Source organism: Scomber scombrus, chromosome 22 (genome assembly GCF_963691925.1).
Source record: "Scomber scombrus chromosome 22, fScoSco1.1, whole genome shotgun sequence".
Classification (NCBI taxonomy): Eukaryota; Metazoa; Chordata; class Actinopteri; order Scombriformes; family Scombridae; genus Scomber; species Scomber scombrus.
In genome coordinates, this window is record NC_084991.1 from 9,474,688 (window position 1) to 9,497,483 (window position 22,796).

Below are 22,796 nucleotides of genomic sequence, written 5' to 3' on the forward strand. Positions count from 1 at the left end.
TTTGGTCCCTGTTTCCTCTGAGCGAGTGATGCACTGCTCTGCACAGTCGCTCCCTCCTCTCCTGCCTCCTATTGGCTAGCAGCATGGAGCCGCTGCTGGGGGAACCTCCCAGCTGTGAGCGGGCAGAGAACCCGTCAGAACCCGGAGAGAACACTGTGTTCCTCCTCACAGATCAGTCTGCAGCTGCTGCTGCTCACACTGAGGTGGAGGCAAAGATAAAATGGAGGGCAAATCTCATTTCAATTCTTGCTAAAATAAATAAATAAATCAACACTTCATACATGGTTCAGAAGGCTGAAAGCTTTATATTCTTAACAGGGAATGCAGCATGGTCAGTACATGCTTGTGCCGATGAATATTTATCACTGCAGAACAGGAGGTTAAGGTTTTCTGCGTCATTATACTTGTACTAAAAATATTGATTATAGTCTACATACCAATAATTTGGTGTTTTCCTGAGACTGATTAGGGGAGATCATTTCTCTTATCTAATCTATTATTCATGAAAAGTACACAGAACACATCAGGGGCAGCTTTGATTGGCAGATTTGTAGAGACGCCACAGATAGAGACACCGCAGTGAAGAAAACCAGAGCAGGACCCGCAGAAAGCTTTACACAACTTTATTGAAGATTGTGTATAAATACACATGCACAATTCAAATGTAAACCCAAGTGAACTCAAGTGCAGCCAAACCTGGAAACCCCCTTAATGTCATCATGCAAGGATGTCTGGATTATTTTTTACAAAAAAAGTCCCAGATCAACAAGAGCCATCCTTTGTTTTGTTTTTTAAAAAATATTCCCTCCCTGACAATAGCACAGGCAAGACTTCGCAAACTAGTGTGTTTGTGTGGACTGGAGCCACAGATCCCCACCTCCCACCCCGACATTTCAGGTCTTGTCAAGATTTTAAATATATTGTCTGTTTATTATTAAATGCTTACATATAAATAAATAAACTTTATCAAATGTGCACTCACAGAGTGAACTCTTATGTACAGAATTGTATAAGCCTATAGTAGCAATCACATCTCACTCAGTCAGGATGGAGGCAGAGGGGGAGGTGGAGGGAGGGGTGAGTCGCCCCCCAAAAGGCAAGGCAGCGCTGAGGAAGTAAAAGCCCACTCAAGTCGAAGCACGGAGATGCTCATCAAGGCGTGGAGCGCGTCTAATATTCTGAGGCAACAACAGGTACGCTAATGCTGTTTACAATGGAAAGAACAGGTAGAAAAAGAAAACGTAAGAGGCGCACTCCACCATGGAGAATAGTTTCATCATGAGTTGCACTGATGGAGGAATATCCTGCAACCATCTGCCACAAAATATTTTCACTGTATCATGATCCCAAAAGCTGAAAGGCCTTTTAAGCGGACTCACCCCCCTGAAAAAAAAAAGTTCTGTTTTTTGTCTCCCTCCCTCCCCATCCTCAAAGCTCAGGACCACAAAGAAGCATTTTCCACCTCTGGGAAGAAAAAAAAAAAGGGGGACGCATTCAGCATTACTCATGAATTCATACGGCTAATATCAAAGGCGAAGAACCCATTACCATCACATTCAACCAAACCAAGAAAGGGAGCCATGAAAAGAGAAAAAGAGAGGAAAAAATCTGTCCCTATGAAGAAATAATAAAAAAAAAAAAAAAGGCATCAACCACATACATCTGGTCAGTGTTCATTTCATTCAGCATACATTCTGGCCCTCGTGTGGATTTAAAACAAAAAACATGGCTGCGATATAAAAAGCAGTGTCTTACAAATAATACGGACATTCGAGTGTTCGTGTATGAAGGGGGAGAGGGGAGGGGGTGATGTGAGACAAAGACGGCGCGTGATTGTGATGTGCAAAGAAAAAGGCCACCGGTCTGAGATTAAGAATTTAAGGCCGAGGTGATCCAAACAAAAGACGGTGCCATCTGATGTCGGCGAAGTCACCCATGTTCCTAATCTCTCAGTGCCTCCAATATGATGATGAAGAAGAAGGAGAAAGCTTTTAAAAAACACCTACGGAGAGAGCTGAAGAGAAGGTTGTTTTTTTACATTTGGATCTCTGAGTAACTTTCAATTCATGCACGCTATCACCATTTAAGACAGAGTGCTTGTAGATATGAACATGAGGGATTTCTGAAACATCCCTATGTTTTCCTAATTCAAGATATGCGCTTACAGAGTCTGTCAGGAGTTAGCTGGATGACGTCTTGATCCTGTTTTATTTTAGGGTTACGGTAATTTCCAACGGAGGAGGCTAGAGAGACGAGAAAAGCAGGACCTTGAGAGATTAAGGTTCATGCTGATACACTGATAGTCTGTCAAAATATGAAGGATCATTGCAGCAGCAGCAGCAGCAGCACAGAGCTAGGACAGTTTGGCTGTTTGACACTTAATAAACTCACACAGCTACAGGCATCACTTCTCTATGTTGAATCTAGACGGTAGACGCGTCTCACCACTGGTTTACTAAAGGCAGCTTCCTAAACCTTTTTTTTTTTTAAATGTGAGAAAAACCTCTGAGTCATCATTGAACATTTGCAGTATGTCTGGCAATAATAAAGTTTAAAAAAAAAAAGTGGATGGTTGGCGATTGTGCAAGTTCAAAATGTTTCAGCGCATCATGAAACCACATATAATTCAGTGTTTAAAATATATACAAGGTCTAAACGATACTAAAAATGATATGCCAATGATGCATTGCTCTCAAAAACATTATATATATATATATAAAAGAACAACAAAGGAAAACAAAAAGCAAAAGGGGGAGACTCGGAGCGCCACACGGAGGAGCGTGAAGCCTCGGAGTCGGTCCGCAGGTGACGTTCAGTGACTCTTTTCAGAGAGCGGGTGAGCGAAATCCTTTAGACAAAGTAAATGGATGGACGTGGCAACACACTCTCACACATGCGCGCGCACACACACACACACACACACACACACACAGTGATCCAACCACAGAGGGCCCTGATTTTTTTTTTTTTTTTTAGCGTTGTTGCGTACCCCGGCAGCACTCTGACCAAACAGCCTTCATCCCCACAGCGGCTCCGCCTGTCGAGAGGTCGAATCCGAGCGGCTGGGTGGGACTGGTGGCGCCCGCTGCCATGCTGTGTGTCCATATGGCTTTGGATGGAAAGATCCCAATCTCTCTCTCTCCATTTATTTCATTTGCCTCAGTTGGTTTTCATGGTGACGTCTGGATTGGGCACCTCCTCCTCCTCCTTCTCCTCCTCCTCCTCCTCCTCCTCTTCTTCTTCTTCTTCTTCTTCTTCTTCTTCTTCCTCCTCCTCCTCCTCTTCCTCCTCCTCCTGTTCCTGCTCATTGTCGTTCTTCCTGCGCCGGTTCTCGTTCAGGTCCTCCTCGTCACTCAGGGCAGCGGAAGCAGAGGAGGCAGAGGCAGAGGCAGAAGCAGAAGCAGAGGCAGAAGCAGAAGCAGAGGCAGAGGCGGAGGTAGTGGCGGAGGCGGTGGCGGTGGCGGCTGCGGAAGATGAGGCCCCTAAAGCGGACGAGGCGCCCTTCCTCTCCTCGCTTTCGTTCTCCTCCTCTTCTCCCTCCTCCTCCTCCTCCTGCTCTTCCTCGCGGTCGAGAGCGAAATAGCCGGTGCCTTTCACGGTGTCCTGGCGCTGGTAGAACAGCACGTACCCTGCTTTGGACTGCAGACACACACACAAACACACACACACACACCGAAGTTACTCAGCGGCTGGCTCACTTACAGATCATTTGCTGCACACGTGATCATGATACTGAGTCACGCTGCATTCATTACAGCAGACTCCAGCGGACATTAGTGTTAGCTTTTACCTAACACTGATACAATACATCAAACGGTAACATTCATGCTTGATATTGCACATGTTTCTTCATTAATCTTTAACTTTTTAAACTTCAGATGCAGGCAGAACAATAGAAAGAAACATTTGTGACCTTCAATGAACATCAAAGTCTTTATTTTAAGTGCTGCCAACAATCCTCTAGATACTTCAAGTGTCTTTTATCTTCTGAGTTTTAAAAGCCTTTACAAACTTTCCCAACACCCCCCACTGTCAACTCATCTTAACAAGACTTAACATTAGCTGAATCTTTGGCTTGAATCACTAACTTTTTTCTACTTGCCAATTACTGTACATTTGAACCATCTAACCGCAACAAAATACCCCTAAAACCCAGAAAAGAGTCCTCAGTACTTAATTAGCATGAGCACAGCCAGATGTCATGGAGAAATCAGGCTGTTTGGATGTAATAATTAATAGAAGTACATTACTTTGATCAACTGAAGCATTCTAGTCTGAGTCCAGCAACACTGCCTCTGATGAATAAAAGAGCAGAACTTGGTGCCTGGCTTTCGCAAAATGAGGACACTCACCACTATTTGATCTTCGTTGGCAGGCGACACGCTGCTGTCATCAAAGTTGTACCACTTTCCGTCATCTTTGTTCTTAGCATAAGCAGTATCTGGACAGGAAGAGATTAAGAGACATAACTATAGTGTTACACAGGTTCTCCTTTTAATAGGCATTCTACATACTGGTTTTGGTGTTGTAAAGCGCTTAAACTTTAACAAAACTTCCACAGTTTTAATTGGGTAGAGCGTAAGAATTTCACTTATATACGTAAATCTGTCTTTAGAAATGCAGCCAAACCCTGCTGTAATGCCTGTCGTGAGCATCAGAGTGAAACAAAGCTGATAAGGAGCAGCAAACACAAGTCATGACTGATGTAAATATAAAGCTTGTTAGCGTTCTGCAATCACTGCTTTTCAGGCGTGATGATAAATACTGTATTTGCACAGCTTATTTCCCGGTGATGCTGCAAAGGAACACACAGCTATAATAAAAATGGAAGCGCTTGCCACTCATCAAAGCACATTAACAGCTCTATTACAGGATGAGGACAGAGACAACTCATCTATTAAACATGGAGCTGAGCAGAGTTCTCACTCATGTCTTGTTTTGGGGGTTTAATGGCGATATTAAGCTGCATGAGTAGAGCAGTAAACCGATGGGGAGGGTTATTAAACGGCTCTGCGACAGTTGCGGCGAGTCTTACAGTGGCCTCCACCCATCCCGCCGTAGTGGTTGGAAACAGCGATGAGGTCATAGTGGCAAGGCCCAGCATTGGGGTTAATCAGGAACTCGGACATGTCCAGATCTCTGTCGACGAAAAAACAGAAAATCATTCTCATAGCAGTTTTAAAGTGCCTAAATGGGATCAAAAGGTACCAAATAAAATCAAAAATTAATTGTGCGCAAAGTGTTAAATTTAAATGACTTAGTGCAAGTATTGAGTAAAAAAATTTGTATTTTACTGAGTCTGCACATACTGAAACAATGGGAAAACTGCTGAAATCAGTGTTCTACTGCAATGATAAATGCCCTTTCTCTGTGTGTGCATGTGATCTGTCAGAGGCTACTTTTGGGGACATTGGGGAATTTCAGACTTAAGACCAGTAAATCAGGGGTGGCTTGTCCAATTAGGGACAAAAGCCATCTATCCAATTGGGAAAAAGTTCACTTTTGGGTCAGTGGTTAATGTTAAGAGTTAGTTTTAGGCAAGTGTGGCAATGCTTCGGGTTGGGGTAAGACTCCAGGTAATTAATATAAATCTATGTGTCCCCAAAAGTGACCATGGTGTGATGTGTGTGTGTGTGTGTATACCTGAGTGGGAAGTCAACCAGGGAGTCCAGTTTATCCCTCATATAGCGACTGTAGGAGAATCGTTTTAGATGGACCACCAGCACCGGCGGCAGAGACCACAGGTCTAGCTTCTTAGTGGCCTGTTGGTGCTGCTTACAGTTCGGACAGTACCTACACACACACACACACACACACACACACACACACACACACACACACACACACACACACACACACACACACACACACACACACACACACACACACACACACACACACACACACACACACACACACACACACACACACACACACACACACACACACACGTTAGGAAACGCAGCATGCAACCTGCTCATTATATGTTTGTTTGGCCTATGGGCAGTTTCTCACCAAGGGTCCTCTGCTCCCAGTTTCTCCTTCGTGGTGAACAGCTCGATGCAGTCGTTCAGCTTGAAGAACGCCTTCTTCTGAGGCTTGTACTCCATGCTCTCGTGCTTATCAAAGTCCTGTTTTCAGTCACAGACACACACGCAGCTGTTTGAACAAACACTTCTCATAGCACTGCTGTGTCTCACTGGACAAGGATTACTTCCCCGTCCCAAAATAGAACAAAACAGATCATACATTACTCTGAAGCAGCTTAAACATGAGTATTGTGCTCTAACAATATCTGTGCACAAGTTATATATATATAGGCAAACATGTCATCAAGCTACTGTAGGATATTGTGTTATCTATAATTACATTCTAATTAAAACTATAATTTAAGGTTTGGTGAGCAGACAAAGAGCAAATCTGCCTATTAGAGCGTGAATGCAAACACTTACTGTTTACTTACACACTTTCCATTTGATTTGGTGGAGTGTAAATGTGTGTAAATGTAAAATTATGAATATACAACATTTGATTAAAATCAGTAAGAGCATTGCTACATTTTCAATTAAGTTATTTTTGTTTTCAAATGAATCACTGCATCTTGGCAGACATTTCAGGCCTTTCTTCAGGATGCAGTGGCTGCTGCAGAAAACAAACCTGTGACCTTTTGATTACGAGACAGTCGAGCTTGACGCTGAGACTTCCTGATGCTCCTGTCTGGGTCACGGTGCCATTTTTTATAACGTGGTCTGTGTGCATGCATTTAAGTGAACCAGCTGCTCAGCTACAGTGATATCCGTATCAGAGAGCATCTTCAGTTTCTGTTGTTGGCTTTACCTCGACAACGGTCTCGTCAAAGTACTTCTTCTTCATCTCCGGTTCCCAGTCCAAAGAGAGATAAGAGCGGTCTGGAAGGAGGTGGACAGAATGTAGAAAAATCCCATCAGATGAGCCATCTGTCATTTCAGCTTCTCTTATTGTCATTATTTCATCTATATATCTACGGGGTCATTTATTCAGGCACTGAAATGATTTGTTTATTTTTCTATGCTTTGATTAAATTAGGAATTTAATCATTATCCAATTAAAATTAGAAACTACTTCAAATAAATGTCAGAAAATATAAAAACAAATAAATTAATAATGGAGTATGGAATGGTTAAAATCATTGCAAAAATATATTTTGCTTGAATTTGGGATTTCTGGGTCCACTGACCACTGAGTCGAAGGTGTCCCTCATCAAAACGGATCTGCCTGGTGTCCTCCTTGATGAGGGAGAAGTCAGTTTTGCCCATGTTATTGAACTGGAATGTAAAAAGTCTCTTTCTGTTGTGCCCGGCCGTCTGCTGAACTTTGGTGGAGTTCTGCGGAGCGACCATGCCGTTCTCCAGTTCATTGTCCCCGCCCACAGAGTCCTCTGACTGGCTGTTGTCGTTCTCAGACGGCAGCTCCTGATCCTGACTGGACTCGTCATCCTGCTCATCCGTCTCCATCTCACCTGAAATGAGAGAGAGCAGAAAAGACATCACAAAAGGTCACAACTTTCATTATGATGTGTTTGTGTGTTGTGTGTGTGTGTGTGTGTGTGTGTGTGTGTGTGTGTGTTTGTGTGTTTGTGTGTGTGTGTGTGTGTGTGTGTGTGTGTGTGTGTGTGTGTGTGTGTGTGTGTGTGTGTGTGGGTGTATTTGTGCGCTCACTTGGCGACCCCTCCTCCATCAGTCCATTAGTGGCGTTGCCGTTGACAGTGTGCTGTTTGGACGACTGCGTCTCTTCACAATCCTCCTCCTCATCCTCCTCCACAGGACATCGCACGAACCGGCTGCAAACACACAACGGTTCTCATTTATAGCAACTGTTTTCTGTTTTACACTTTTTAGCATTGTCAAACACATCGTTTACCTTTAGCTCACCAGCAGGTTCACGAATTTTGTCTTTAACTTGGAACACTGGTGTGAGAGGATATGAGTCAGAAATAAGAAGCTCTATCATAGACTAAAACAGCAAAGGCACAAGCCATTCTGTCCTTCTCTTACAATGGCTGCTGGGTTGAAAATGTCAAATTGTCTTTTACGTTTCCAAACAAGTCAAATCCAATTCTGTTACACTGTTTCTCTGAATGCCACTAAAGATGTTGTCAACCACATGGTATGACTCGGCTCCACTCAACTTGCCTTTTTTGATGGTCTTCCATCAGGCAAAAGTTGTACATAGGATCTGGTACTTTTTTTGTATCACCTCCACAGAGGTTATATGTGAGCTGAGCTGATATTAAAAGGTGACGTGAAAACACTGCAAGCCACTGATTGGTTAGAGAGAATTGCCACTTGTACAACACAAGACACTCTGCGGTAGAAAATATATGAATGAAAAGGAGAAATTAAACAATAAAAGTATCTGTTTCCTCATTCGACCACCACTGCATTGTCCCTTTTTTTTCTTTTTTTTAAATGAATCAGGAACCTGCAAAGTCTAACTTAGAGAGCAATGTCCTCTCCTCCTCCTAAATCGACATAAGAGTACTTCTTTCTTATGAATGAAGCTATGCTGCTGACAAATCAGTGACAGTCATCCCTGCAAACCCCGCCCCCACTGAAAAGTTACTATCAGCAGTGGAAAATGAAATCCAGAAGAGTCAAGTAGAGTAGAGTCAGAGCAGAGCCAGAACCACGGAGTGGAAATACAGCTAAAGTGGCTTGTAGTGTCGATGAATGTGTGATCAGACGGTGAGAAACACGAGCCTACCAGAGGCGTAGGAGCAGCATGTTGTAGAGTTTGTCTTCACTGAGGGTTCTGGGGACGGCGATGAGGAAGGGCTGTCCGAACAGCGGCGTGCTGGTGTGGTTGTAGCCTGACTGCTTGTACTTCTCCCTCAGGTGCACTGGGATCACTACGTGGTCTGTGTCCTCCACCCTGTTCACCGCTACCTCAAACCTATAGAAAAAGAGAGAAATGTGGTCAGTAGATTGGAAGCACACTGGATAAGCTAAATCACACATGTCAGAAATACTGTCAGTGAAGAAACTGTTCATTAAAAAGCTGTTATTAAGACAGAGGTAAATCCACATTTGTAAAATTATAACACGAATTAGGCAAAAAAAAACTTGAATTTAGTCGGTCACATGGATGCGATCTAGTTGTAGTCCAAATTTAGATAACACTGAGGTTGTAATGTGAGTACAGATAACACAGCATGTCTGTCAGCCAAGCTTGACACTCACACGTAGATATCATCTCTCTCCATGATGCTGCTGAGGTTCTCGTTAGTGGCGAAGATCCGGTGGAAGCGGTGGTTGTAGATGTCAGTTACAATCATCTGGGCGGGGGTGATGAGTGTTGGAGGGAAACAAAGTCAGTCACGATAGAAAGAGACAAAAACTATTTGAGTTGGAAGCTGATTAAACAAAGGTGTTGAATGGAAAGTTAGTTCTCAAAGAAGTGTGATATACTGTCAGTATTTATTTTCCTCTCTTATTTTGCATTTTATATTTAGTTGTTTATAGTCTGCTTGTTCAAAAGGCAATGGATACTATATTTTTCTTACTAGCTACTGTGGCTGGATGGGCAGTGTTAAAGGGAGTAGACTATTTTGGTCTGTGCTGTCTGAGGAAATGTCAGCATTATAGTGTGATAAGATAATAAGTGAGCAGGGTTACTGCCCAGAGCAGAACTGGCTGCAGCGGTATTACCTTCTCAGCAGGCACCCCAGACAGGCTGGAGAGGGAGGTACACAGGTCGGAGATGTAGCCCACCTTCGGCACGGTCAGCTTGTACTGAAAGAGAAACACATCACCATTAACCGCTGTCTTGAAACCATCACTTCACAGTGTGAACTTCCAGTTCTTTTCCAGGCAATGCTGTGTGTGTATTACCTGTGTGGGTTTGGCCATAGGGTCCAATCTGACCAAATAAACCTCTAGTGTGCGCTCCTTCTTCATGGGTAGTGGTAGAGTCAAGTAGCAAAAAGGGTCGAATGTCACGGAGACCTTGGAGCACACGGGACACACCAAGGTGGACTTGAAAAGGCCATGGAAGATGTCCACAATGATGGAGTCATTCCTCTTGATGTGGCTCTCCCACGCTTCCTCTGCCACCACCTGAGAGACAAAAAAAACAAAATGTTAAGAAAACAAAGTACAAAAAAATAACAAAAACATGAATACAATCGAACTTGTTTCCATTTTTATTTTTAAGGGGGCCCTTTGTGCCTTTATTCAAATAACAAGGGGACACAAGAGAGAGAAATTGGTGATGACAGCTTGAATCATTGACTTATTAAAAAGGGTAAAAAAAAAACTATAATTACAATAACATAGGGCTGGGCAATATATTGATATTATATTGATATTGTGATATGAGGCTAGATACCGTCTTAGATTGTGAATATTGTGATAACATGATTTTACGATATTCAAAATCTAAGACATAAGTGTTGTCTTAACTGGTTTTTAAGGCTGCATTAAAGTAACATAATGTAATTATTTACCTTTACCCACTTAGTCATTATATCCACATTACTGATGATTATTTACCAAAAATCTCATAGTGAAAAAATTTTGTGGAAGCACCAATAGTCATTCCTAAAATATTGCTGCAATATTGATATTGAAATATTTGATCAAAACAATCACGATATTTGATTTTATCCATATCGTCAAGCCCAACAATATTTAATTTTTTATTTAATAAAATTTTTAATAATGTATTTGATCAGACTACTGTTCTGTCATCAGTCTTAATATAATCAGCCAGGATCTAGGGTTGATTTAATAAATTTCTGGCACTTCAAAAACTTGGTCTCACCTTATCAGGCCTGCCATTAGCATCCTTGAGCTGTATGTAGGGCTTCTTCCTGATGCGGTTCAAGTCCTCATGAAGGCCATCCAGGAGAAAGGCCAGCAGCTCATGAGAGTCCTGCTGCTGGTAGCCCGAGAACTGGGGGGCAAAGCGGCCCACCTGGGTCTGCAATATGTAAAAACACACGCATGGGTTAACAAATGACATGAGGGAGGGCAAGGAAAAGAAAAGCAGAGATATTTTCTCCCCTATACTAGACATCTGTCCAATGCAATCTGTCTGTCTTTAGCCTTAAAAGTTCAGTCTTCACATAATTCACAACCTCTTTTAAGTCCCAGAAATGCAGATTTACCCGCCACAGTTTCATGCAAGCCTTCACGAAAACTTCTGATCTTTCCAGACTGCTAAATCTTTTAGATTTGGGGAATTCAAGTCATTTCTGGTCGTCCACAGGGATAAACACTTGTATGTTATGCAGTTCTTGGTCTGCTACTTTCTTACTTTCATGTTTGTATCTTTCAGAATAGAAATCTTTACATCTCAAAGACATATTTTGGCTTTCAGCTCAAACTGCCTGTACACAGATTTGAAAGGCAACAGCTCAGATACCGCTTTTACAAGCCTTCCTTTCCTAATATATATATCAACAGTACACTGTTTTTGTAGAGAACTCAATATACAGAATTGCTTTCGGTTGTTTTTCCCATTAAAGGTTTATTGCAGGTAGTCACCTTGAAAGGCCTTGGGGTGACGTAGCTATATTTGCCCAACCACAGCTGCTTGATGAGCTCCGCGTAGGCTCTGGCAATCTCCCCCTTCATGCCCAGTGGGTTGTCCTCATTCAGCTCGTCTGTGTACTTGTCTTTGAGGAAGAACTCCGTCAGTGGACGGATATTGCTTAAACACTGAGAGGGCACAATAACAGGAGAAGACGATAATAAGCAAAGAGCAGGTTCAAGCTTCTTACACGTTCTTCACTTCAAACATCCGAGCCATCGCAGTCATTTGCCAAATACCCGCCGTAATGTGTGCAAACAAAGACAATAGCTTCCTCTGCTTTCATAGACTGTGTAGGGATCCCTGTAGACGTGCTGTTACCTGCACAGCAGAGTTCATAAAGCAGGTGTTGCCCAGGTTGGAGAGTCCACAGAGGCCTGAGCGCTCACTCTGCCTGCTCTGGTCTGAGTAGTCATAGCTGTTGCTGTAAGGATGGTAGGATGGCAGACTATAGCTTGAATTCTTCACACTGTGCAAGAAACACACAAACACAAAGGTTATACAGGGTTTGTCAAACTGCTGCAAGCAAAAGAAAAGGTCAAGAACAGCAATTTGCACACATAAAAAAAACACATTTCTACATCTACAATATGTGAAGTTAACCAGGAATATACTGCATTAACATGATAGTCTATTTACCATTATGATACACACACAATACATTCAACAAAGCACTAAAAAGACCACCACACACTTCCACTACCTCCTTTTACACTGCCCCCCACCCGCAAAGTCAATCTCAGGCTTCCTAGACAACCAGAGAGAGTATAAAGCTAGGCTTCCCCAACTGCAGCAATGAGCAGACCTCTGAGAGGACTGCAAGGCAGCGTTGGTCGTTTCTGGCTCCCACTGGTCAAGTGAAACAGCTGTGATGGCGGTGGAGGCAGTGGCCTCGCAGTTCAGCACGCGGTGATCGACCCTCCTGCTGTCCAGCTCCACCGCCTCAGGCCTCAGGCACCACCAGCAACACAGGAGCATGACATCTCAGCCCCGCCCCGGCCCATGCCGGCCCACATGTCCGCGCAAAACCAAACGACCAGCAGCCCGGTTGAGTTTCGGCCCGGGTTCGTCACGTGCAGAGCTTGGATTTTAGAGGTGGGGAACAAAAGTCCAGTTCCAGTCTCCACTGATGTTAACCCGACTCAACCCAGTCCAGCTCAACTAGCAGTTTGAGTACAGTCCAGAACAAGTTTAGGCCTAAATTTGACTTCCAAGTCCAGCACAGGCCAACAACCAAAACCACAGAACGCAAACACACAGTAAACACACTCTTTCTCTCCTCCACTCTATTCAGAGCTAACTAAGCAGCTCCCCTCTTCTCCTCTCCTCCCTTCTTCTTTTTCGGGCTCGACCGCCTGTCATCTTGTTATCCACTCTGCCTCAGATCCCTTCCCTGCGTCCTATCCTGTCCTCTCCTGTCCTGTCCTGTGCTGTCCTATCCTGTCCTCTAGTCGTCTGCTCCTCCCTCTGGCCTGCCTGCTGCTCTCTGCCGCTCTACGGCTACCGGCAGATATTTATAGCAGCATCAGCAGCAGCAAAAGATGCTCAAGACTACTGCTACTGAAGCTAGAGGTGCACAGGGAGAGAGAGAGAGAGAGAGAGAGAGAGAGAGAGAGAGAGAGAGAGGAAGAGGGAAAGAGAGAGAGGGATATGGAGAGAGGGAGGAAGAGGCAGAGAGAATAGGGGGGAGGGGCGGACAGTAGAAGGGGGTGGCAGGATGGTGGAGGTGGTGGTGGTGGTTGGGGGGGGGGGGGGGGGGCTGACAGAAGAGAAATGAGATGGGGATGGAGGGAGCAGCTGATCCACTGCATCCAGCTGAGGCTGCAGTATTCACAGGCCTGACTATCTTCAACACACACACACACACACACACATTCACTCATGCCGACACGCCATTTATCGCCTTTTCTCACACTTGTGTAACGCACTGTATCGCTTCCTCTTTCATCTCGACACACTAACACACAAACCCTCGCTCTCATTCCCGCTCCACCCCTTTAAAACACACACTCCTCCTGAGGTAATCACACACACTTTGGCACTCCCCTCTTTCATCATCTTTCATATGCCATGGCCGCTTGTATGAGAGCTTTTTTTAAAAAGAAGGGGGGGGTTCTCGAAAAATCAGGTAAAAACCCAAAGAGAGCGACGATTTTTAAAGACACTGGCCCATATGCGTGCGTGTGAAGCCGAGCGATGAGAAGAGCGGGAGCAGATGAAATGTATTCTGAAGGTCACTTAGACTGCAGAACGTGTGCATCGCAATGAGCTCGGGGGGGTGGAGGAGAGGTAAAGAGGGGAGGGGGGGACAACCTGCCAGAATAAGGGGACACCGCCTCGTAAAAACGGCGACACTCACCGCTGCTGAAGGCTAAACCGACCAGGTCAAAACCGCATAATCGAAAAGACGAGTGTTATGTAATGTGGGAACACTTCATATGAAAAGTAGAAGAAGAAAAAGAAGCCCCATGCATAATTCAGAGGAAACGATGGCACTGGAAGTACAGTGAATCAGGGACAGAGGAGCTGCTGTCACTTGAGATCCAATCACCCCCCCCCCCTGCCCCCCTCCTTCCTCAAGTCAACCCAACGACACTGTACAGAAGATACAGTACAATCCAGAGCTGTTGAATAACAATGTGACACCAACCAGTAACCAGTAAGGTTGTCTTTCACTGGACGGCTAGTTGAGTGTAGGAAGGATCAGGCTCAGCTTATTTCAACACCTTCCTTCTTTATCAATATTGATTTTTTTCCAGGTGGCCGCGCTTGAGGCTATTATTTCTGCATACCAACAGTGTTCAGAAATGCTAATGCAGAGAATCTATATCTAACACAAACACACACCGGCATGCAGTAAATCACACAGATAAAGTAAGAAGGAGGGGACAGAAAAAGTCTACTGGGCAGCAGAGGCGACAGCTCCACCCACAGTCGAGCAGTGCTCTCTAGCGCAGGGCTGACGGAGCCTCCAGGTCTCGGTGCTTCAGCTGTAAACGTTTATTTAGGCTACAGCAGGTTTCACTTACATCACACCTGCCTCTTATCCAAGATTTAATACAGATTATGTTTGTTAGGAGTTAAGATACTTAAAAAATGTCACTAAAAACACTGATTAATAGGGCTGCATGATTAATCATACACTGTGATTTTCTTTTTTTAAATTAAGAATAATGTACTGTATTTTAATTAGCTGATTATATTTTAGCACCGAATAAATGGAACAAATTACAAGTGGTATTGAAATTGGAGAGGTCTGTGTCACTAGATCATTTTAAGTGTCTGCTGTTGTTGTACACTGTTCCTGCTTTGGTTGATTTGTAGACATGAGCGCTATTTGTTATTTTTATTCACCTTTTTCTACAATTTCTCTTTTTTATTGTTGATGTATATCCTTCTTGGCAGATTGGTAGTTATTTATTTGTCGTTATTGACTTTTTTGTTGTTGTTTTTTAAATCGCGGTATATCGCCTTTGCCAGAAATGTTTATTGGTTATTTGTTTCATTTAACATTTTACTGCTATTTCTGTGGCTGTTATAATATATTGTTTATCCTTCTAATCCATATGGATGTGAACTCAGGGAATTTCTGTAATCGTTTCAGTGTCTTTGTAGCCTCGTCCCCCCAAAAAGTGCTGATATTTTATTTTAATGTTATAACTACATCGACATTAAGAGTGATAGATCAAGACCTTGTAGCGCTCATAATGAGATTAAAATAATGGTCACATTTAACATAATCATGCAGCCCTAGCCAAAGCTATCAATCAGTGGGATTTATGTATAATCAGATGTAAACTATTAACAGTCATGATTAAATGCTGACTAAGACACCCAGAGGCACCATTGGGCCATTAATAGAGAGCACTGCTGTCGCTGAAGAAAATTCCAGAGATCAATCCCATCAGCCCCCATCCCCCTCCCCGCAATCAGCTCTTACAGCTGAAACTGCAACATCGGGAGATAACTTCAAGCCCCAAACCACAGCCAGAGATAGACCTGTGCAAAACAAAGTCTGACAATCTTCACACTGGGGAAAGTTTAAAAATGCATCAATGGGAATGAATGAGGAATGAGGATAAATTGAGCAAAACAGGAGCTGAGAAAAAGTTTAAACTCATCCAACTCAAGTCACTTACTTCAGCTATAATTTTTTTTATAATTGTATAAGTTATGTTGCCACTGGCAGCACCCAGCCAGGCTCCATCTCTGGCTGCTGGTGTCCAAACCCACCCCTCAGCTATTCACCCCACTACTAAGCCTTACTTCCTGCTGTTGAAGCTGCTGTTATGATTGTTTGTGAGAGATGAAGGCGAGATCTTTGGCAAAGCAGAGAGATTGGAAGCACCAGATGACCTTCAAAAAGATAAAGAATAGATCATGAGTTAGAGAAGAGGAAATAAAGAGCTGTTCCAGAAAGGTGCTAATTAAAATCAAACTGAGATGAATCAAAAAAATGAATAAAGTGAGGGATGTGTCTGCAACGAAAGGTCAAGCAAAAGAGGTAGCCTGAGGCAGAAGTCATAGAGAGAAGAACATTTGGAGGATGATGAGGTGCTGTGGTGATTGTAGCAGGAAAACTTTAAGATTTACACAGCTTAGAGTTTCCAAAGAGGAAGCGACGGAAAAGTGTTTCCAACAGCTTCCTGTGTGAGGAAATCTAGCATTACAGTAACCAAACTCCCTTCCAAATTAATAATACTCTGCCTGTATGTCTTTTTTTTTTGGTCAGTGGAAGGTAATGATTGGATACAGCATGGAAACTGTGCTCTATTTCTGTGGTAAAACACAACTAACGCCTTCCTTCAGTCAAAAAAAAGAAAGAAACATAAGCCAGGACATGTGCTGTTCACTCACTTGGGTGCTGTGGAGCCTCGGGGCCATGAGCCATCCTCATTCTTCTGCTCTATTACCAGAACCTGCAGGAGACAGCATGAAGAAGGAAACTGAGGCTCCGTCTGCTGTTGCTTGTTTAAAGATAGTAAACATTGAAGGGTTAGCTCATCTGCATTCTGAACAAATATCTTGATTTTTTTTTATGCTAGGATGGATGAATAATAATAATCTACATTTTATGTCTGGTTATACGTCATCACATTTCCTCTTAGTTGTTTTGTCTTTATTTTCCCTTTAATTAGGGACACTTCTCTCATCTTAAACTTCTGGTTTTACTCACTTTATTTTATTTCATTATATATCTATTATATTTTATGAATCTCTTGTTGTCCTTTATTTTATTTGGCTATTCTGGATTTGTACATTTTTAATCCGACCTCTGGTGTTTCCTCATTGCAGATTCATGAGATTATGATAGCATTCATGCAGTTCCTGGTTTTATAGACTCATTATTGACAACATAGTTATTTATTGTTTGTGTGCAGTTCAGGGTGGTGTGTTTGGGGGTTGGAATGTTTTGGTGTTTTCATAATATAAAGCACTTTGTGTTACATCGCTATGTAAGAAAAGTGCTACACAAATAAAATCTGATTTATTGAATGTTGAGAGACATATTTTTAGGAAAGCAATGAAGGGGCTATTCAGATTTCACCAAAATATCAGATTATACTCCAATCTTACAAAAAAAAAAGACATTACAACAGGATGCTTTTTGTGTCTCTCCACCTACTTTAGATGACCCACAATCGATTTTTCAAAAGCCGCCGAGAGGACAAACAACCTGTTGCGACTGCCAGTAAAATCCTGTAGTGGTTTGTAATGGGTAAGGAAGGGGGAGCTGGATGGCTCTTATCCGCAGCTTCACTTAGTGAGGATTTGTACTCTGGAACAGCTGCTGACAAACAGGACAGCCCCACCGTCTCTTTGGCTCTTTGTGTCCAGGTGTCTGAATTAATCTGGGCTTGTATTCTGCTCTCTAGTCGGCTGCCAGGTGGATGCCAGGACATGCGTGCACATTTTAAGCAGCTTAAAAGAGGAGGTGGGGTGACGAGCAGATTTTGTAACCATCTCATTACAACACAGTTTAACCGTATTGTCTCAGCCTCAGTGTTACGTGTGTCAAGTCATTTAAATAATCTATGTATATTTTTATATTATATTTAAATAATTTAATGGTGCATCATGAAAACTTGATCATTTTCAAACCAGCTTTCATGCCTATTGTAAGGTGACAGTAGGATTAGTTAGACTGCCCTCTGCAGGTTATGATCAGAGCAGTAAAATAAATATTTTAATGCAGTTTTGCCCTCTTGTGACCTAAAACGCCTGACTGGCAGAGAACACAAATATGGGAAAGCTTTCTTGTAAGGGTGATTGAAATATGTGTATATTTCACTGAGCTCAGGAACTGTCTACATAGCATGCCATATTTGGACACCTCTGCGTCGATTTTGTCAAATACACTTTCTTTTTTTTTTTGGTAGAGCCTCACAAGAGGAGAAAAAAATAAACTCTGTATCCGGAGGATGTTGAAACTATTCTGATACAGTTCAACTTTTAGATAAAGTTAGAGAAATGAAAACTCCCAACCTGTCCTTGGTAGAGGCCCGCGTCTTGAATAGTGCTGTCAGGTTTGTTGAGAGGCTCAAAGGTGTTGCTCATGTACCGGTTCCAAAGCCTGGTCTCCTTCTCATCGGGGATGCTGAACAGCTTCCTCATCTCCTTTTCTATCAGGTCTGCAAGCACAAAGTCAAAAATGGCCAAACGTAAGAAATTCTGACACAGAAGTTTAACACAGAAACGACTGGGAGCTTACTAACTAACCAACAATAACCTAACATCAAAGACATCTATTCTGTTGTTTGCTTTGAATGAAAGCCTGTGGGATTTTATGGAATGATAACTCATGGTTGACAGACACTGATGTAATGAAATGCGGTTTTATGAGAATGTCTGGATTTTAGAAAAAACATCTTACGTTGAATGTATTGCTGTTGAGGATCTTCTTATACACACATCTATGTACTAGAGATTCTGACAGACATATTATTTTCTTTGTTTGCGTCCAAATGAAAGGGCGGCTTAACCAAACAAAAATGAAAAGTAGTCAAAATCCACATTGTGAAGATATAAAAAAAGAACTGAGTTTCAGAAACAGAGGTTGTTTGAGTATGAATAGCAGAGATCAAGGACAGTAAGTCCAGAGTGACTCATGCCTACCTATTGTGTCAGCTTTACTAAAGCGTCTGGTGATCACATTGTCCATGTTGCTGTCTTCACAGAGCTTCAGCTCCGTCAGGTACACCTCCACCTTGCAGTGCTTCACGAACATACCCTGTTCCACCACCTGGAGCAAAAAAAAACCCAACAATTTCATCATTTACTCTATAATGAATTAAAAAACACATACATTGCATGAACACAGATGTCAGTATTAGATATTATATGTCTAGGCACATGAAAAAACACATGAAACTGCGCAACAGCTGCTCTAATGAGAGACACACACAAGCATTACATTAATGACCCTCAGGATCATTCAAAACATTTCCGACCTTTTTGTAATATTAAAAGGTGTTTCATATCTGGATTACATTAGCTGTTTGTGGTAAAACATTATATATCAACCGGCACATTTTAAACCAAACAACCAAAGACAAATCTTTGCTGCCATTATTCGGCCAACCTGCACAAGTTGCTATAGCAGATGAAAATAAAGCTTTTCTGTTTGTCATGATACAAATGAACTCTTCAGCTTTGACTATTTGCAACAAAATTAAACCAAACAGAATTAACACCAGCCGACAGCTCTTTATTCTTTGGCTAGAACTAATAACACTAAACCTATTATGCCAGCAATTAAAGTACACCACATATATTATCTTATTCTCAAAATCTATCTTAAAACAACACCTTAAACAATGAAATGAAACTGGTCACATTCAGACTGTGCTAGCTTCGGTGTGTCATGGATAGCAGAGTAAAGTTTGCTGCCCTGGCTGCCACTCATCTAGTGCTCTGATAGGAACAGAGTCAGAGTGAAGAGCCTAAATTAGCAGCACCTCGTGGAAACAGCTGAGGGTTCCCGGCCTATTTATTTCACTGCTGAGCCCCTCCAACACACATGCATGTATACACACACACAGTACCAACTTCACAAATGTCCCAGAGAACTGAAACAGTCATGCACACACGGCTCAGATTCTCTCTCACCCCCCTACCCCCCACCCCTCCGCCTGCTTCGCCCCTCCCTGCCCCAAAAACCCCTGATCCCCGGTGGGTCCATCCTACCCCGGAGAACAACACCCATGTGTTTGTAAGCTAGGAGCAAAAGCCCGACTCATCACCAAAGTCTTGACAGAATTTCTCAAATCAGAGCCGAGCCAGAACCGTTCACCCCACCCACCCCTCCACCTCCCATCCTGCTTGTGCCTCTCTCGCACTCCTCTTAGAAGCGTTCGCTCTGCTTCTCTCAGTGTGACCTCAGCCGGCATTCCTCCACTTCAAAAAAACAAGGACACGCAGGAACACTCCACCGGTGCTGGCAGTCAAAAAAGAGACAGTGGAAGGACCCGTAACGCCAAAGCTGCGACTACAATCCTGTTTAACGCTTGTGCTCCACCACCCCGCACCTCAGGATGAAAACCCTGCAGAGGAAAACAAGAGGGTTTTTTTTAAAAAGAGGAAAACTAAGAATGAACCTCCTGCATGTTGTGTCTCGCAGATCGCTCCATGTAGCTTTTCAGTCATCCAGAACGTTGCCTGAAAATAGAAACCCCGCGGCTACCCGATACGTCCTGCGACATACATGGCAAAATGGGAGGGTCAATGAAGGAGGGGAGAAAGAGTGAGAGCGATAGAGAGGGGGGGAAAGAGGAAACCTTTCCAGCAGCCATGATGCCATGACTAGCAAGATTTCAACCTGGGATTTGATACTGTAGGTCTGGTAAAGTTGTAGCTGCCAGGATAAAGTATTTCACTGACTAATCGCCTGTAGCCACACATACAGATATGCCACCTTTTTTTCACAAAAACTCTTAAAAGTACTCATTTACCCTAAAAGAAATGAATGCTGTTCAAGATGAGAATGAATGAAACGCTTAGGAAAATCACTGCTGCTTTCTTTTCATGGAACACTCTTATATATCAGTAGTGTTAACATGTGTTTTCAGCTTTTGTTCATAGTGTATCTCATGCACCTCTGACTGACCAATCACTTCAAAATCAACAACAAATATCACCAATGGCCTTACTAGCCTTTATATCTCCCTTTAAAAACCAAAACAAACCATGCTACACTACTTAGCAGGTAATCATAATCATTTCAGAAAACCACCTTTTCTGGTATGACGTTGCCCAGCTATCAGCAATGCAATGAGTTGTGCGGACTCAATTCATAAAATTCATTCGTAGTCTTTACACCCACAACTGGAAGCTTACCTTGCGTGCAATTGGCTCCTGAACCTCCGACAAGCCATACCAGCTGACGAGCTTATTCCAGCCCTCCGTTGGGACCAGGATGTAGTCCAGCTCGTCAATGAGGTGCTCCTTGATGGCCAGCACATCCCCATCTAGAGGCAGAGAGGCGGTGAGGAAACCAGGTATGAAGACAGAGGAAAGCACATTCAGCCGCACAACAAGGGAGGTTAAATAACAAAATGACTTACAATGGTGGCCCTGCGCTGACTGTCTCACACGACACAAAACACATAAAGGTATGCTGGAGAGCTTTCTATGAACCCTCCAAAAAAAAGACTGTGCTATAGTGTCAGTGAACAATGTTGTTTTTTTGTCCCTTTTTTACTCTTTGTTGCTTCTTCCAGAATGATGAAGCTATACTGGCATGTGAGTTTCTGGTGTGATGTGAAATAAAACTCCATACTGCTCCACAAAGTAGTTATATTGGTGATTTATATGTGACCGTGAGAGAATAAAGTAATGTCTTTATTTTACCCTTTCCTATTTATCACAGCACTTTTCACTTCTTTTGCACTGTTTTTATGAACAGAAATGGTTTCACCTGTGTATAGTTATTTCTTGTGTATATTTCTGTATATGGATGTGTTGTTATTTGATGTAAGTGCATTGAAAGCAACTAAACCAAAGGCAAATTCCTTACACGTGTAAACATACTTGGCCAGTACATATGTTCTGATTCTGATTTAGGGTCTCAGGAGGTGAGGCATCACTGGTCTTACCTTTGAGAAGACCAGAGTTATCAACTGGTCCTGGGTAGACATTCTGGTCTCCCATCTGGTATTTGTCCCAGCTATCAAATCCCACATATTTCTTCCACTGTTTGAACCAGTGACTGTCCACCAAGTACCTGCAGAGAAGACAAGATGTTATATTTCAGCTCTGGTAAAGTCAGACTGGACACAACAAGAGTTAAAAAGGTTTAAACGCTTTAATATTTTTTACCCACACACACACACACTGAATGGTGATAATAGCAACACTTTGGGCAGATGGAGGCTACCTTGCCCGTCATTAGCCTCGACAAATGTGACTTTGAAAAGGCAAACATTGTACAGATTGACAGTTGTAACAGTAGCACAGTTGAGCTGCCTGGCCAGCTGGCTCTGTGATTTTGACAGGTGCTTCTTTTCCGACTCCGCCCTGCCGAAAGGCGACGGATGAACCCACTGACAGAAAAAACTCCACCACTTGGAGCTTCGGTAGGCTAGCCAGTTAGCGCTTAGCTTGGCTGGCTAGATCAGATAAACGCGAACCGTAACCTCCCAAGAACATGTCAGCAGATTCAAAAACAACCACATGCCAATTCAGAAATGGTGAAATAATCACCAGGAAACAACACGTGAACTATATGTGGTCGTTCTTCATAGCCACACATGAAGCTGACAGTTAGCTCCAGCCCAGCTAGCTCCGAGCTAACTGTCAACACGGCCCGTCACCTCGGCTTTCTCCTCCTCCGTGGCGCTGACAGCCGCGGCAGAGCCAGCCGACAGCCAGACAGCATCTTTAATAAAGGTTTAAGCTCACGTCTTACCAAGTGTCTCCCTTTCTTAGCTGTGTTTTCAGCAGTGCCGCGACCTCTCCTCTCTGGGTATCCAGATCGGCCGCTCCTCCTTCCGCCATCTTTCCTCAGACATCACCCGCTGCATGGTGGGAACGTATGGGGGGCGTCCTCCAAGGCACGTAGCGAGTGACGCAGCATATTTTCAGCCAATCAGGAGCTCACAGGCGGTGCAGCAGAAGCATGACACCCAGTGGTAAAATTATTCTAGAAAAAAATGATCTAAAAGTGCTCCATCATTGTAGCTGCACAGCCTTCTTGAGGCGAAATCCCTATAATAATAATAATAACA

The 22,796-nt window shown here is 43.1% G+C and overlaps 1 protein-coding gene across 6 annotated transcripts; it reads right to left on the reverse strand.

The window, feature by feature from the left end:
- Positions 1-608: 608 nt before the first annotated feature.
- LOC134004383 (ubiquitin carboxyl-terminal hydrolase 15-like) lies at positions 609-22,566 on the reverse strand. 6 transcript variants are annotated; one of them, XM_062443622.1, is made up of 22 exons: positions 22,478-22,566; positions 21,666-21,793; positions 20,908-21,038; positions 18,688-18,814; positions 18,058-18,203; positions 16,429-16,490; positions 15,838-15,927; positions 11,893-12,040; positions 11,526-11,699; positions 10,801-10,959; positions 9,870-10,094; positions 9,687-9,770; positions 9,219-9,313; positions 8,743-8,931; positions 7,698-7,819; positions 7,217-7,498; positions 6,838-6,908; positions 6,016-6,131; positions 5,644-5,793; positions 5,036-5,139; positions 4,353-4,441; positions 609-3,639 (listed from the first exon to the last, which is right to left on the reverse strand). In XM_062443622.1, the coding sequence occupies exons 1-22, from the start codon at positions 22,564-22,566 to the stop codon at positions 3,160-3,162; spliced, it is 3,261 nt and encodes a 1,086-aa protein (XP_062299606.1). In that variant the 3' UTR covers positions 609-3,159. The 6 variants fall into 6 exon arrangements, with proteins under 6 accessions (XP_062299606.1, XP_062299604.1, XP_062299608.1 ...); XM_062443620.1 differs by having other exon boundaries at positions 16,429-16,538; XM_062443624.1 differs by lacking the exon at positions 15,838-15,927.
- Between the last annotated feature and the right edge of the window lie 230 nt (positions 22,567-22,796).

What these genes read in the sequence shown, in the direction of transcription:
- LOC134004383 (XM_062443620.1), bottom strand. Translation starts at nt 22,566, where the DNA reads ATGGCGGAAGGAGGAGCGGCCGATCTGGATACCCAGAGAGGAGAGGTC. An exon ending in CTAATGGCAGGCCTGATAAG is followed by an intron (nt 10,095 to 10,800) that starts GTGAGACCAAGT and finishes TTTGTCTCTCAG; the next exon opens with GTGGTGGCAGAGGAAGCGTG. An exon ending in CCAACGAAGATCAAATAGTG is followed by an intron (nt 3,640 to 4,352) that starts GTGAGTGTCCTC and finishes GTGTGTCTGCAG; the next exon opens with TCCAAAGCAGGGTACGTGCT.